Genomic DNA, 16,460 nt, shown 5'->3' with positions numbered 1-16,460 from the left:
AGAGCTAGTGCTGGAGGACCCAAGAGTTGTTAGCTCCCAGGCTGGTCATCTGCACATGAGACTTCAGAGTATCTCAGAAAGTGGGGTCCTGGTTTTTTGTTCCTTCTTCGATTGTTTTTGAAGAAGCCTAAAACGGTGATATCCTTCTGATCTTCCTCTTTGTGCTTTTCTTATAATACTGTTCATGTGACTGCTGCATGACCTTTGAGCAGCGGCTTCCTTGATCTTGCTATTTAACCCCAAAAAGGAGGTGTGTGGGGGGGTTTGAACCCATGAGTGAATGGTTGTTATATCTTTTCACTTTATTATAATGTATGTTTTGTGCAGAAGCAATGTTGCTTCTTGAATTTATTTCCTTCTTAGCATGTGAGGCAGAGTGGTGAGCATGTAGGAGGTCCAAACTACAGGTTTGCTGATACATACAGCAAGTCAGCACTATTGGCCAACCCACTGTCTGCTTCCGTATTTAGAAATGGGAAACACTGTATGAGAAGCATCTTCAGATGCTCTCTTGTTTTGCAGATACTGTAGCAAATGCTTCAGGTCCTTTACTAGTGGAGATAGCCAAGACCCCAGGCTCGACGCTGGGAATCACGCTGACGACGACCACGCACCGGAGTAAGCAGGTCATTGTCATTGACAAGATCAAACCGGCCAGCGTGGTGGACAGGTACAGAGCTCAACAGGCTGGACCTGTTCTGCTTTTCCCTTCTCTGCTGCTTTTTTGTCCCCTTATTAGTTATATACCATTCTTCCCTCCCTCTCTTTGAAATAGCCATGTCCATGTTCTGGGTAAACCAAGTGTGCTAAAAATATCTGACGTAATGCCAGTGGGCACTCCTCTCCAGGAATGAGTGTAATTCAGTGCATGTGAAAGCTGAGCTCCTTTTTTAAAATAAAACCCTGCTCTGGCTGCCCTGGAGCATCGGAACGACAAAAACCTATTTTGGAAACTTGTCACTGGAGCCTTTTTCTGATGTGCAAGGCAAGTCACCCATTACATTGGGATGCAGAAAGACAGACCTCTTTGCAGTCCTAGCCATGATTAGTCTTGTTGCTCAACTGAATTGCTGGCTCTTAGGACTGATTCCTAAAAATTCTGAAATTGTGCCTAGGAGCTCAGAGAAACAGTCTGGGTGTGCGCTCGGCCGTCCTGACTGGCCACGGCTGGGCACTGTTAGAAACTTAAACATCTTTCCCAAGCCACCAGCAGCGCTAACTCAAATCTGACCATTTTAGTTTGTGCTTTCAGCAACACTTGAACCTAAGGTTCAAATTGGAAGTCAAAGAGTGGAATATGAAAATAGATAAAAATAAATTCACGTGAACCAAAACAGATGGATTTTGTACATTTCTGCTCCCAACAAAGGACATGGATTTCAGCCATGTGTCTAATTATACCTCTTGTTGTTTCCTTTGCAGATGTGGCGCGTTGCATGTTGGTGACCATATTCTCTCTATTGATGGCACGAGCACAGAGCACTGCTCCTTATTAGAGGCAACTCAGCTTTTAGCTGCCACTTCAGAAAATGTCAAGCTGGAGATACTACCTGTTCACCAAAGCAGGCTGCCTTTGAAGCCTCCAGAAACAGGTGTGTGCCCCATGCAAACATTTTTGGTTCCCTTCAAAACTTGTTTTAGGTCCCTACTTGCTGCTTTTGAATGCTGGCAAAAGACTCTGAAGAGAGACATCTGTTGAGGAAAAAAAAGTGATGTTTTGATGAAATGCATATGATTAGTTGATGTTCTTCCAGGATGTGAATAGGAAAAAAGGTAACATCTGTGCTTGAATGGGAAAATTGTCGTTGGGAATCCCAGGGTTTTGCAGTGCTGAGTGCTGTGCAAGCCACTTTCTCAGTACCCCAGATAAGAGACTTTAATGGACACGGAGGAAAACAACTTTGGTTCTGGCAAATATATTTCCAAGCTCAGCTTTCATTTGCTGGTGTTTGGTGAGGCTCCGCAAAGGACATGTCAATGGCTAGGCAGGGTCGCATTGGACTCCCATAGGAAACAGTGCTGGAACACGAGTGTTCATCATCTGGACAGGCCTGTTTGAAGGGCAGCTGTGTCTGACCATTAAATCGCAGAAGTGGCTCCTATGAAATCAAAACCAAAATCCCTGTAAATTTCAGGCTTCATCAGGAATTTACCTGAGTGAGCATCTTTATGGCCCACCTTTAGCGTCTCCTTCCATGTGAGAGACTCAGCCCCTCATCTAAACCTAGTGGGAACGTAACCTCAGTACTGCTTGGTTTAGTGCAGGTCTTGCCTGCACTTTTGATGTAGTGCATGTTGGTGGTCTTGCAATTCCTGTGTTTCAGGCATTGACTGTTCAGTCCAGCCCCTTTTGCTACCATTTCCAATCACCTGGATGATGGATGTCCCTCAGGAACATACATTTTAATAATGCTTGTGTGCCCCAGGCACAACTCTTCTTTCTATCCTCTTCTTGGACAGTTTGGGAACAGGAAGGAAATATTTGTGTCATCTTCTTTAGCATGATGCAGTGAAACATAAAATCTAATAACATCTCCATGTCTAGAAATAAATCTCATACATGTCTAGTCCAATTTGTGCAGAATTAAAGTGGTTTAACAAAGGGGAAGAATGACTTGACCTTTGTGCCCAGGAAAAAATGGAAAGTTATAATCCTTTTTCAATGGCTGTTAAAATGAACCATTCTCCTTCTTCCATTAGTGCCCTGGTCCTAATCTCCTTTCAGAATATAAGCATTCAGCAGCAGTTTCAGAGAAGGAAGGTCTGTGGAGGGACAGCTCTGTGTTCAAAGCCTCTTTCCCCTTATTCCCATACATTGGACCAGTCTACTGTGGCAGAAATTCAGAGCACAAACTTGTAAGAGTAATTGCAAAACATGAAAATATAAAGGATATGACAATTGTTCCCACTTTTAGTTAAACTCTTTAACAAGTAAAGGATCACAAGAAAGGATGCCGTTCACGTGCACTGCTGTTAGGAGGCAGAGGTGCGTGGTTCGAGACCAGTGCTTGGGCTCAAATCTTCACCGATGCTGATGGGGATGGGAAGGGAGGTGGTGAGGACAGGAAAAAAGGAGCAGGGTCTTAGCAGCATGGTTTGGACAAAAGGAGCAGATCACTGAACGGTGCTTCAGGGTGGCTTAACCAACCGCTGCGTCGCACAGCCTGTGGCAGAGAGCTGAGGAGTCGCACCAAAGTTAACAAACCCACTTCGGATCTGGGAGAGGCTCTGCCATCCGCGCTAGACAACGTGTGCCAATTCCACAGGCTGTTGTAGGAAGCAAACATGGGCAACAAGGAAAAATGGGCCGTGCAAAGGCAGACTGTCATGGTTGGCAGGAGACTGAAGGCTATGACACCAACTACTGGAAAGCAGCTGAGCAGAGGAGACTACGCAGACACGTTCCTGTTTGGCATTTGCATTAATAAGTCCATCCAAGGTGTGCCTGCATGTGACTTGTTGTCATGTTTTTTAAATGTGGCTTCTAGTGCAATCAAAGTCCAGTTATTGAGTAGGTGGAGAGAGATCTGAAGCTGCAGCTGCTCAGCACTATTGGCTGTCATGAAAAAATATGGTCCTTTTGGTCTAATGTCAAAGCGCAGGATTTGTCAAACTGAGTTTGCTTTCTCTGGCCCTTGAGGCATTTGGAGAGCTTGTGGGGAAGCTTGTGATCTGCTTGCAAGATCAGAGGGAGTGGATGGCGCCCGGGAGGGATGCCGGGATGGATGGGTCTTCTTAGGCAGGGATGATGGGCAGGAAGCTTGGGGAAGGTTGCTGTAGGCTTTATCACAGAAATGTCCAAAATCTATTTTCTTCCCCCAGTGCACCAGCATCTGAGTTTCGTAGGCCTTTTATCTGTTGTGTCAGATATGAACTAAGAATGTGTAGACAAATGGGAAAGCTTTAATTACTACAAATGGGTTAAATGATCTTGTTTATATGCCCATAAGCTGTGTCCCCAGTGTTCAAAGTATTTAGTTTTTCTAAGCACAGTTAACATTCTCCTGTTTGTCTAGACATAGCTACATAGATTTATTTGATTTTTGTTTTTAAAAGCCCTCTGAATGTGAGTTTGCTTTTCAATTCACAAAATAGAAGCCTCAGAGCTGGAAATGAACTTTTGAAGAGTTTGATAGAATAAGTCCTAAATTCACTAAATGTTTAGCAAGGGCACAGAATTAATTACTATTATTGGTCAGAAAAGCTGACCCCAGTGACTTGATGCCTGTGATGCACGTTCACAAAATGGATTTCTGCCGTTAAAGTCACTAGCAGATGACCTTTAGATCAGATCTCTGGGTGGACGCACTGGTTAAGCTGTGTTCCTGTCCAAGATCTGCACCCTTGGAAAGAGCTGGTGCTACTAGTGCTGTCTGCAGTCACACCTACTTGGGGAGTGCAGACCTGAGGAGATCTCATCCGGGAAGGGTGGTTGCCAGTCAGTGCAAGTTTAAGAGCTGTAGGATAAAACATGTCTCCAGTGACACACTGCTGTGGGATGCCATTTATGCTTAGCTGAAAAAAGAGACTGTTGCAATCTTGCTCATTAGCTAGTAATTTCCCTTGGAAGAAAATAGATGCAGACAGCATGGTGCAGGGATTGGGGAGCGAGAACCCAGTGCTGCTGAGCATAGAAAATAAAATCAATCCTGTGCTACCAAGGAGCAGAAGGAGTTTCAGGAAGAACAGAAAAAGGTGCCTGTGTCTGGGGATGTGTTTGCTGATGTGTTTCAGAGATTTGTGGCACCGTGACCTGATATTGCAAGGCCACGGTTCCTGGGACAAGGGATTTCTGGGTGAAGGATGTCATGCTGTAGACAGATCTCTGCCAACACATGCTGGGCTGAGGGTTAGGGTTGAAGTTAAAGCAGTTGTGTGGCCTTGAATAGGGAGTCTGCCCTGTTGGTGCCCTGTTTTCATTTACTCTTGGCCATAGCATTGGCTTCCCTTCCTGGGTAGGTGAGCCTGTGTAATTGCCTTTAAGCAGCAGTGTGTAAAATCCCTTTTGTTCTGGTGAGCTGGAGTCTGCCCTCCACTGCTCCTCTCTTTCCCTGTGTGCACCCTGCAATGGATTCCTGGCCACGAGGAGCCATGAAACAGTCAAATGCTGGAGCCAAGCAAAGTGCTCGAAACTGGCCGTGGCGTGTCTGAGAGGCATTCAGCCTTGTCCCAGGGAGGGCAGCTCACTCAGTAAGGTGGGAAGCAGTACAAGGAGGATTCCCTGGTAGTGTTGATGGCCTCTGTGGGAAACCCGTGGTTAGAGGGAGCTTCTGCACATCGCACAACAGACTGCAAATGGTAGTGACATCTGCATGCTGCCAGCATGCCTTAGTCAAGCTGTTGGCTCAGGATGCGGAGTGTTTCATGGGGAAGGGATGATTTCTGCCACCTTGCATCAAGGGTCACGAGGTTACATGTGGATGTGGATGCGTTCTCGCTGCTGGTACTTGACATATTGTGGTTGCATCCTGACTTGTCCTGAGCCTGTACAAGGTTGTCTTTTCTGCTGAAGGGAGATATGAACAGTAGGCCCTAGCTCCCGGCTTGTGCTTCTTACCATTTCTTTCTCTGCTTTCTCCTCCCTGTCTGCGGTGATTTCTGTTCCCTTGGGTGCCATCAGTCAAAGTGCAGAAGAGTGACCATCACCATTGCTGGGACCCCTGCGTCAACTACTGTCACACCCACCACCCCGGCCACTGCAAGACGCCCACTTGGAACCAGACGTCCAGCCAGGATTACTGCAAATGTAACCCCTGCGTGTGGCGTCACCCTGTCTTTGCATGTGTTCGTTTCTGTCGTGCACCTCCATTCCCTTAATAACCCGACCTGTAACACCAGCTCCTTAGCCAGAAGTGTCCCTCATTTCTTCTCCCATGACCTGAGTCTGTTTCCAAAGGTCCAATGCTGAGATAATTTGCACAAAATCAGTCGATGCAGCTCAGCACACGCAGAGCTAGTAACTGCAGTTATAGTGGGTTGCAGAGCTGACCCCATGTTGACCCTGACCCCATGTTGATCCCCAACCCCACAGCCATATGCCCCGTTAATATTGGCAGGGCAAAAATGAGTTGCTGTAGGACAAAGAGGTCAGCTCTGCACAATTGGTGGCTTGTCGGGGAATAGGAATGTGGTACACCAGCACATCCAGCTCAGCATTGGTGCTATATGACACGTTAGGAGCGGGACTATGGCTGCTCCACAGGGTCTGCTTCCCCCTCAGGCCATACCTGTAGCACCCCAGGGACCTTGCCCCTCTTCTGGTTCTGCATGGTGCAGAAGCTTTTCCTGTGACCACTACTGCCTACTTCAAAATCTGTCCATAAACTCACCTCTTCCAGGAACCAGACTCTATTGTACCTCATCGAGCTGAATTTGACTTTCATTTGGCACTCAGGTTTCTTGTCTTAGGGCAGTAGGGTAGGAAACAAACACAGGACTGTGTATTGGTAAGCAAACAGAGGAGCACAGTTGCCCAGCAGTTCAAGTCCAAGATACGGTTTCTCTATACTTAATCTTCATTAGTGCCATCGTGTCAAACTTCCGTTAGCCACTCTGCACCTGTGATGCACTTCTTGCCTGGTGGCCTGCACGTTTCTGTTGTAGACACCCCAATAATTGCAGTCACTGCTGTTTCTTTAGGCCGTACACCCTGGAAAGCAATATTTCTCTTGGATCTAAGCCCCCTCCTCACAGCCACTCTTACCACTCATTTCTTTTATAGACCTTCAAGCTCAGGACAAGGGTTCACCTCAGCCTTGAGCCCTAGAGTTAGGAAGAAAAGGCTGGTCTGAACCCGTTAGCTGTCCAAACATTTTAGTGGGAACCCGAGCAGATGGGCTGGACACAGAGAGGGCTGTGGACATGCTCTTCCTGAGAGCGGTACAGGTGCTTTGAGCCCCGTTCAGCCGCCCACCAGGCAGATGGAAAGCCTGCAAGTTGTGCAGCTTGGCATGTTTGAAACCTCTCTTTCTATGGCCATGCAGACATAGCCAGTGTCCAGCTAGGCAGGGGCTGTTCCTGTCAGGAAGCCACATCCCAATTCTAATTGTCTGAGTCAGATTCCAGCTGGCAAATTGATTTAGTCAATAAATGTCTCTGGTATGGGGTCTGTTTCCCTGTGGCACCGCCACGTTTTTCTGTGCATGTCCTGTAACATTCTCTGTTTCCCCAGCTCTGGTTGCTGCCAACTTCTCGTCTCCCACCATGAATGCGCAAGGCTTCCCCTGCCAGAACTCAAATACGCTACCTCGCAGCTCCCATCCCATGAGCCCCCGCACCACCATGATGAGGAGGAGACAGAAGAAGAAGGAGCACAAGAGTTCATGTAAGAGTGGCAATGGGCTGGGGCCTGGTTGGCAGGGGTGCAAGTGCTTGCCTCGCTGTCCTTACTGCCCTTGCTAACAGGGTGCCCAGGGTGCCGGGGTAGGACTGTTCATCCCAGCGCTGTTGGTGCCTCCCTCTTCTTTCGCTGCCCCACTGCTGCCAGACCAAGGTCTGTGACCAGACCCGTTATGCTGACTCAGTGCCTTGATGCCAATACAGTCTTCTCCCTACACATGCACTCTCCGAGATGAAGGAACATGCAACAGGTTTAGCTTCTCTCCCCTTAATTTTTCTTTTTTTGCTGCCTTCTTCCCCTGACCTTCGCTCTGCAGCAGCATCAGTGTTCCCCATCCCTCCTCTCTGCATGTGCGGGCCTCGTTCCTCCTGAGCCCCCTGAGACTGTCCCTACTGCCCTCTTCTCCTGTACAGCAAGTGCTGGCACTGCCACCTCGCCTCCTGTTGATGTCACCTCCGAGGAGCTTTGGCCATCCCCTGGGACGCATGCGGCCACCCCGTTAGGCCATGGCGACCCTGACCTTCTGCCTCTCTCCTCCTTTCAGTGTCGCTGGCCTCTAGCACGGTGGGTCCTGGCGGGCAGATTGTCCACACGGAAACGACAGAGGTGGTTCTCAGGGGAGACCCTTTGAATGGCTTTGGACTTCAGCTCCAGGGAGGCATCTTTGCTACCGAAACCCTGTCTTCCCCACCTCTCGTCCGTTTTATTGAGCCTGACAGCCCGGCAGAGAGGTTAGAGACCTTGCCCTTGGATGCTGATGGTGCTGCTGCTGAACATTTCATGGTTTGGTTTGTTTTCTCTCCTCAGAGGCTCATTTAGATATTTACTATCATCCTTGTAATATCTCCCATTCTTCACTGGGCATGGTTTACTGTCACTGCCATTTCTGCACTCGTCGGCTGACCACGGCCTCCCTCGTATCCCAGGTGAACGTCTTGGCACCAGGCTATGGCTGTTCTGGGAGGAGGAGGAAGGGAGCGTGTGTCTGTGTGTGAGAGAGCGCACCATTCCCATTTCTTTTTCTTTGAAAAATAAAGCTTTTGTCTGGATGCAGAATGGGGAAAAAGCTAAATATGTGGGCCCAGGAAAGTGTTTTCTGCCCAGTTTCATTGCAGCAGAGCCCAGCTGTATACGCGGCCCTGAAAGTCAGAATCTCAAACCCCAGAAGATGATGCTGGTGGTTCAGAGTGGGCAGTTGTTGCATTTAAGCACTCCTGCTTTCCGCTCCACAACCTCAGGGCAAAGAGCAAACGGAGGAGCGGTACTAAGGTCTATAGCTGTCTGCATTGACCCTCCAGGGAAGCAAGCCAGCATGCAATATGCCGGCTTCTTGGTTTGCAAGTGTTGAATGCTTCTCTCAGCTCTTTGTGCCTTTTGTTTTCTTATCTGTTTAATAACGCACCTGAACTGTTACCCAGGTTTGATGTGTCTGGTAACTCCTGGATATAATGTCATCAGGGTAATGTAGCGTAGCGTTATCTCAGCTAGCTGCAAAGCTAGTTTGGGTCCTGGGAGCAAGGATCTCTCTGCCAGCTGCCCAGCCTCAGCTCAGGGACTCTGACTGCTGTGGCTGAACTCCTTCCTACACCTTTGCTACCTGCATTTGAGATCTGCTGGAGTGTCTCTGTGCTGCTACAGTGCAGAGGCCCTCCGACAGGGATTTATTACTGAACAGAGCAGATCCCAGTATGGCTTTAGCTCTTGTTGGGTAAAAAGGAGAGCTGGCTTCTTTAGGCAGATGAAATAGTGAGGGATAAGAGAGCCCTTTTCACGCTGAGTTCCTGCTGAATGAGCCGCAGCAGCAGCTCCAAAGCCCGCTGCTGGCACTTACGCCCACAGGCAGGTTTCCCTTCCTGCCTGTGATTTACCCTGATGATCTGTCCTGCGTCGTGGTGTCTGAGGTGCAATGAAGTGACAGTGCTTGGCACCTGCTCAGACCTTCCTTGGAAGGAGACATCCCTGTGGGCCTTGTCAGCCTGCTCATGGTTTGGCATCCCCAAGCCAGATCAGGAAAATAAAACATGGACCAAACCCGCTGGAGAATCAGGGCAGTGTTTTCATATGACAGGGAAAGCACCTGCATAGGAAAGCGCCAGTCTTTGCAGTGCGGTCTCTCTGCGCAGTAGCATCTCGGGGCGGCAGATGCTGCGGCAGGGAGAGCGTGAGTGCGAGGGCAGGTGGGCAGGACGGACACAAGGGACTGGCAGAGGAAGAAGTGTTGTCCTGCGTGATGCAGGTTGAAAGGGATTTCAAAGAGCTTTTGCACCATTTTTTTTTGTTTCCAAACAGGATTTAAAAATGAAAGTGGTGGCTTTGTTTTTTTTAATCCCCTATTACCAGGGTGAATTTGGCTCACATTGCAAAGCACCAAACTCCTTTTATAAATCAAGCGGCAACAAAGCCTGCTATCCCAGGGGAGAAGGGAGATGTGCTGAAGTCCGCCTGGCTTTTCTTTATCCTCTTGCCAAGCCTGGAGCAGAAGCAAAGCCCTGCGGTGCGGTCTTGCTTGGCTCTGTGTGTCTCACACGCTGCGCTCCCTCTCGGCTGCCCACCCAGCAGGACTCACGCTCTCCTGGCTGCCTTGTTCTGCTTTCTGGTGGCAGGGAACATTTGCAGCGTGGATTTGATTTGGGGATTAAAATCTCTGCAGTGTGTTTCTCCCTTTCCTAGACTGTGCTCCTTTTCCTAGCTGGCAGTAAAGCACTCTCTTTCCTTGCAGTCTTGAAGTGACAAATGCGGTAGGTTTGCAGTGAGGTGGAAAAGGCGGTTTTAAGTTTTCATTTCACTTTTTGTTTCTTGCTGTCATGCAGAGCTTGTTTGCTCTGTCCTTGCTAGGTACCTTATTCCCTACCCTTGACAGGTTTTGCTGTAACTACAACTCAAGACATCAGAGCCGTTTTTCTCCCATTTGCAAGGCCGGGCGCTCAGCTGAGGCTGGGCTATGCCGTTCTTGTGCTGCAGTCGTTGCCCTTTGCAAAAGCGGGTGAGCAGCGGGGATAGAGGGATTGGGCTCACCAGCCTGCGTCTGTTCTGCATGGATTTGAGGAGTGGTTTTCCCACTGAAGAACAGGTGCTAACAGGAGGCAATAGGGTGACAGTAATGTCAATTCCCCTATGCAGTGTTGAAACGATCCCCAACTGCTGAGCGTTGTGCAGGATGGGGCTGCTCCAGGCCTTGCTGCATCCCTTGCAAAGCAGCCCTCCCTGCATTGCTGGCGCAGGGCTGCTGCGCAAGATCTCCAGTCCGGCACAGCGCTGCCAGCACCGTGTGCCTACCGTGTCTTGAGTGGCCAAAGCCCAAGAGGAGGGGAGCAGGCGGATGCCTACCCCTACCGCCTCCGAGCACTTGTGTTTCAGGTCAGTGCTTTGCACCCCATGGCAGCACCACTGACTCCTGGAGCTGCACTAATTTCCAGTTAGTGCGGGAAGGAGATCAGCATCATCCTGTTTTTGAGGAAGCTGCATCGCCTCACATGTCGTATCTGCTATGTTAGCTTGCGACAGGCAGTCTCGGGCAAAAGTTCTCATTTCCCTGACTTGTGATTTGTTTTACAGCAAATAGCTTCTATTAGACCTCCCTCTCCATCCTGTGCTTTGTTTACTGGGTGCAAGATGAACCCTTTGGGCTCAAAATGAGACAGTGATTCAGCCCCTGTTATCAGCAGGGAGGGTGGAACAAGATGCCTGAAGTTCCCTCTTAGCTGCCTTGCAACATACAGCTTTTCCATGATTTTGTGTGTGTCCTCCCGCAGCTGTCACTGACAGCAATGGGAGAGTATCTTGCTTCTCTGTCCAGGTATCCAAAAATCAATGCTGTCTGCTGCATTACATGTTTTTTTAGCTCTGCTCAGCCAGAGTTGTTTGATCATCATGTTTCTGGCTTTTTGGCGTGAGGGGTTTGCAAGAGGAAAGTTAGGCAGCTGGGTAAAGCAGTCAGCAAAGCTCTGAGCTTTTTAGGATGTGACCTACCCACAGAGGTACACATGCAGATGTGCACGCACACGCACAGATGTGCACACATCTGACCTGCCCACGTTAACTCGGGGACCTGGTAGGGCGCAATGCATCAGTTTCTACAGCCAGTGATGTGGTCACAGTCACAGCTGCTGCCTCACAGCTAGAGTGACCAGGGAGATGTTTAATGACACCTAAGTGAGATCTTCAGTGCCTTCAAGCCTTCCAAGGCTTGAACTTGCACCTCTCCATGTCTAGCAAGACACTTCAGCTGCTCCATTGCCATCTTTGAGCCCAAGGAATGTGTCAGGACAAAATGTAGATCTCTGAAGCCCAGGGGAGACCTTCCAGTCCTGAGCTCCAACACATCCATAGGGCTACCTTTCACTCCAGGAGATGCTTGTGTTCTTGTTCTTTCTGATTTTACGTCACTTGTCCTCCAGTAATCTCAGAGTGCTTTATGAGCTCTGATGTTAGACTGCATATCTGAGAGACATGTCCCATGCTGTCTCTTTGGCGAAGTCATCTGAAAGGTTTGTGTAGGATCCCACAGCAGAGTCAAAGAAAGGACACCAGGAACCCTGGCTGTCAGGACACTGCTCTCAACACAAGGGCACATTATGTTATGAAACGGATGTCCATGAAATTATTCTGAAGAGGTAACAAGGCACATTAAGTCTCCTGATCCTCACCGAGGGTGCCAGGCAGTTGTGGCTTCACTCCACAAACTTTTATAAACCTGCAAGACCAGGGTTTAAGCAACCATGATCAACTGAGGCTAATGCAAAAAGAAATAAAATGCTTTTGACCACCAGAGCTATTAGCTGTAAAGTACATTAGCTGGAAAATCTACCTTGAGTGAAGGAACACAAGAAACTGTTGTTTTGTGAGAAAGCAGCTCTAGTGGGGAAGGTGGTAGTGGTTTAGTGGTTTGCTTTGGTGCTGTGTAAAAGTAACCTGTGTTCTCCCAGCCCCCTGCGGCCAAAACAGTGGTGTCAAAACAGGTTGAGTCCTTGTGTGACCTTAAAATGATAAAGTGATGTCTGTGGCTTGCAGATGTTGGTCCCTCCTTTCTGAAAGGGGTGTCTTGGCTGGAGCAAGAGAGATCTAGTGCTGGAGGGAGACGTCTCTGTCATACTCCTCATGGTCTTCATGGTTATAAGCTGAAATTTCCAAACATATATGTGACTGTGTATCCACAAGTCCAGTAAAGGACTGTAATTAAACTTGATGTAATTGACAGCATTTATTCACGAGAGTGACTTCATTTATACTCCATGGAGTTGTTTGTCCTAATCCAAGTCTCCTTGAACAAACACTTCTGAATTTACCTCTCATGAAATCGCCAGCAGTTTTCCATGGATGGCATGAACTCAGGCAGCAACATAAATATATTGCAAGCATATTCCTCCCTACCAGTAAAATAACCTCTGTAGGCTGTCTCCAAACTGGCTCATATCTCAGCTTTTGATGGGCCACAGACAAAAAACTGTTGTGCCTGTGCATTTTTCTTGAATTTGGTGGTGTGTTTTCTCTTGATAACCTGGCCTTTCATTTATATCCTGTTGTTTGGAAGTGAATAATGCACCCACTATCCATTGCCTTTGATGTTATCTTTATGTGGCCAGAAGCCATGGTACCATCTTACAATTGAATCCTGTGTGAGTGATGAAGAGTGGCTGGAGTGATTACTTAAAAAAAAAGAAAAAGAAAAAAGAAAGAAAGAAAGAAAGAAAAAAGAACTTGTCTTCCATGAAATGTCAGTGGAAGCTGACATCTAAAAGAGGGCAGGCAAAGGAAGTGCTTGATCATTAAATAGAAGCAAAATAAAGATTCTTTGGAGAATGCTCAATGCCTTCTGGGAAACCTTTGCAGTAAAACGACTCCAAATGTAGAGGTGGACCTTAGGCTTCTTCCCTTATCCCTGAAGCTATCTGGGAGACCAGTCTGTAGCTTACATTAATGGTGGATGAGCAACAGTTTTGCAAGCTGTACTCAAATGAATGGCCTTATAGAGAGGTGCTGAGTGAAAAAGCCAAAAAGATGGCATTATAGCTAACAACTGCTGGAGAGTGTGGCAGAGAAGGAAGATGATGAGTAACCATTGCCCCACGGCCAGTGGGGAACACTGCACTCTTGCTTTTGTGGAGTCATGGGCCAGCTCAGATTAGCTGTGGAAAGTAATGTGGAGGACTGTCTTGCTAGTTTTATAGTAAGTTTAAAAAAAAAAAGAGCAGAGGGTGGTTAGTGAAAGTAGTGGCTCATGTGTGAAAAAACTCTGCTTATAAGTACAGAGGAGTCTCAAGACACAAACTATGCTGTAGCTGTACATCTCCAACATTGCCTTGCAATCAGTATTTTTCTTCTAAAGTGAAAAAATTGCTGATTTGTGCTCTTGGAGAACAAGGGTCTAAACCAAAAAGCCCAAAGCGCCAGTTGCAGTTATATTGGCGGGCTATCACATCAGAATAATATTGGCCTTTCAAGGCAGTTAAACAGTATCAATGTACATTTGGCTTCCAGAAATGCAATTACAAGGGATAAATGATTATCCAATTTGCTGAGACATTTCAGTGAGTTCATTGGATTGCAGCTTCAGTATCAGCCATGTATTAAGCAGAGGACTCTGTGCAATCTTCAGTGCCATTAGTTTGGGCTCCAGTGGGCTCAGGCGCACAGAAAGAGCTGTGTACCATTAGATATGGTAGCAGGGCACATGCCCTTGCATTTATCACTTTCATTTCATGGCCATGGTGTTGACTTTTAGGAGAGGGAGTGTTTGTTTTATTTTCCTGGAAGTTGCATGAAATATGACAGAAAACGATTGTTTAGGTGCTGAGTATGTCTGAACTTGAAGCAAACCACATGGCTTTGCAGTGTTGTGATCTTCCACAGGCTCTTTGCGCTGGGACAGGCGTTGCAGAGTGGGTTGTCGTCTCTTTGGGGCCACTTCGGTCACGATTTATCACCACTTTGTGCATCTTGTAACGGATTTGCTTGGCAAAAGTAACTCATGGTTGGTTGTGGGGTTGTTTCTTTCCTTCTTTCCTCTCTTTCCTCTTCATCCCCTTTCCCTCTTTTTCCAATCTGGACTGCAGATGTGGGCTGCTACAAGTAGGAGACAGAGTCCTTTCTATCAATGGCATCGCAACCGAAGACGGGACCATGGAGGAAGCCAACCAGCTTTTGCGTGATGCTGCACTCACTAACAAAGTGGTGCTTGAAATTGAATTTGATGTTGCAGGTAAGTTGCCAAAGGTTTTACTGCTCCTCACCACCCTGGGCAAGGGGCTTTTCTTCACCCATAGAGGCAGTGTTTGCACACAAGTACATGAGGTCTCTGATAGATCTTGAGGGGAAGGATGAGAAGACCCTGTGAGAAGACCCTTTCCATGTCGTCTTGTTTTCTGATGTGCACTGAGATGGAGGTTCCTTCCTTTAGTGCTTTTATAAATCCCTTATTATCTATCACCACGTGTCTGAAGTAAAATTATTGAGTAGGTGAAGAAGCCACCTGTTCTTCAAATACTTTTTCATTAATAAAAATAATACTTGTATTAATTTATGGCCTTGAAACAAGGATGGAGCTAAAGCTACTGGCTGATGCTAAAGTACAGCATTGTAAAAATTTTCCTTCTCTGGTGACAGCAGTACCTCGAAATACTGTGAGGTGAGTGCTTTGCTTGAAGTTCAGAGCATGCATTTTTAATGAGAATCCAAGTTTTAACCTGAAGTCCACAGGGCCTCAGACCTCATTTGAACCAATAAAGCGAAGTTTTATGGGCTTTTTTTCCTTGGTTCCAATGAAACCATCCATGCAGCTGGAAACTTTCTCTTTTCTCATGTTTTCTTTTTGTCTATTTTTGGTTTTACAGAGTCTGTCATACCCAGCAGCGGTACTTTCCATGTTAAATTGCCCAAGAAAAGAGGTGTGGAGCTTGGAATTACCATCAGCTGTAAGTATTGCTCAGACTTTTGCTATCAGTTGCAAGAGCTACTGGCGTCTACCCTAGCTCATCAGAGGGGCCCAGCAGAAAGAAAAGATGATGTGCAATTTCCTGGTAGCACTTGCAATGCTTGTGATTTATTCCAGCCTAAATTAGATGGTTGGTTCCTGCCTCTAAGAGCTGACAGCTGAAGGGAAAAGCAGCCACTGGAGTGGTAGGGGAAAAGCATGCATCTCTAAAGGACAGCTTAACAGCTGGAATGTGCCACAGATAGTATTAGTAATACTGTTTTTATTTCCTTGCTCGCAGTTATATTATGTTCCTTTAAAGCAGAATCGCCTGGCTCAGGTGGGGCCCGTGCATGTGGAGGCGGCAGCCAGGGAGAGGAGGTGGAGGGAGGAGAGCAAGCGAGATGTGGCACCCAGCTGGGAACCTGCTGCTCATGCCAAGAGAGGGGAAACTGCTGAGAGGAGGAAGAGGCAGATGAGCCTCTGAGGGGAGGGGGAAATTTAGAGAAAAGAGGGTGCTGGGCAAGGTTTGCCACAACTGAGAAAGTCATTGCATTGACTAAATGCAGCCGTAGAGGGTAAGACGTGCCTGCCAGGACTTGGTGGGCACCCAGAGGGCAAGGCATAAACCTTTTCCTTTCTGTTCTGTCTTCATCACGTCACTCCTGTTTAATTATCTTGGTTTCTATTCTGATGCATATTTCTCATGTAAAGACCTTTTGGCCTCTTCAGAGAGGACACTGTTTGGAGACGATAAGGCATATCTATCCCTAAGTTCTGGCCAGCTTTTGGTCTTGCTGCGCCTTGCATCTGTGAACTTTTCCTTTATGGCAAATGTGAACTGGTCTCACATCACTCATCCCTCTCTCACTGCTGGATAAACCAACTTGCATTATCTCCGATTTGCCATGCCCAAAGGCAGCTACAGCATCTCAGCTGAAACAAGGCGACCTGTGAAGCTGCAGTAATGGGATCTTATGTCTGAGCCCTTAGGAGCATGGACTCAGCTTGGTCTGGGGAATAGAGTCACTAAGGACACTTTAAACATGGGTTTCATTAAAATAGATAAGCTATTTGCAATTACCTCTTGGTTTTTACAGGATTAGTCAGTGAGTTAAGTGGAGGTGTTTTTGTCCGATTAGGGTGATTCTCAGGAATGATACTGATGTTGATTGGGGGGTGACTTTGCACCTTGTGTTCTTTCTTTTCCCG

The 16,460-nt window shown here is 47.4% G+C and overlaps 1 protein-coding gene across 3 annotated transcripts in view; it reads left to right on the top strand.

The window, feature by feature from the left end:
* Positions 1–16,460, top strand: part of GRIP2 (glutamate receptor interacting protein 2) — a 299,043-nt gene that overhangs the window by 249,376 nt on the left and 33,207 nt on the right. For all 3 annotated transcript variants that reach the window (XM_064518999.1, XM_064518998.1, XM_026093139.2), the window contains exons 8-14: positions 523–670; positions 1,423–1,592; positions 5,621–5,746; positions 7,172–7,324; positions 7,884–8,070; positions 14,392–14,537; positions 15,169–15,249. In XM_064518999.1, the coding sequence (XP_064375069.1) occupies positions 523–670; positions 1,423–1,592; positions 5,621–5,746; positions 7,172–7,324; positions 7,884–8,070; positions 14,392–14,537; positions 15,169–15,249 (1,011 nt within the window). The remainder of the gene's footprint in view (positions 1–522; positions 671–1,422; positions 1,593–5,620; positions 5,747–7,171; positions 7,325–7,883; positions 8,071–14,391; positions 14,538–15,168; positions 15,250–16,460) is intronic.

Source organism: Dromaius novaehollandiae, chromosome 12 (genome assembly GCF_036370855.1).
Source record: "Dromaius novaehollandiae isolate bDroNov1 chromosome 12, bDroNov1.hap1, whole genome shotgun sequence".
Classification (NCBI taxonomy): Eukaryota; Metazoa; Chordata; class Aves; order Casuariiformes; family Dromaiidae; genus Dromaius; species Dromaius novaehollandiae.
Note: the sequence above shows the minus strand (reverse complement) of the source record. Positions and strands in the feature narration are given on the sequence as shown.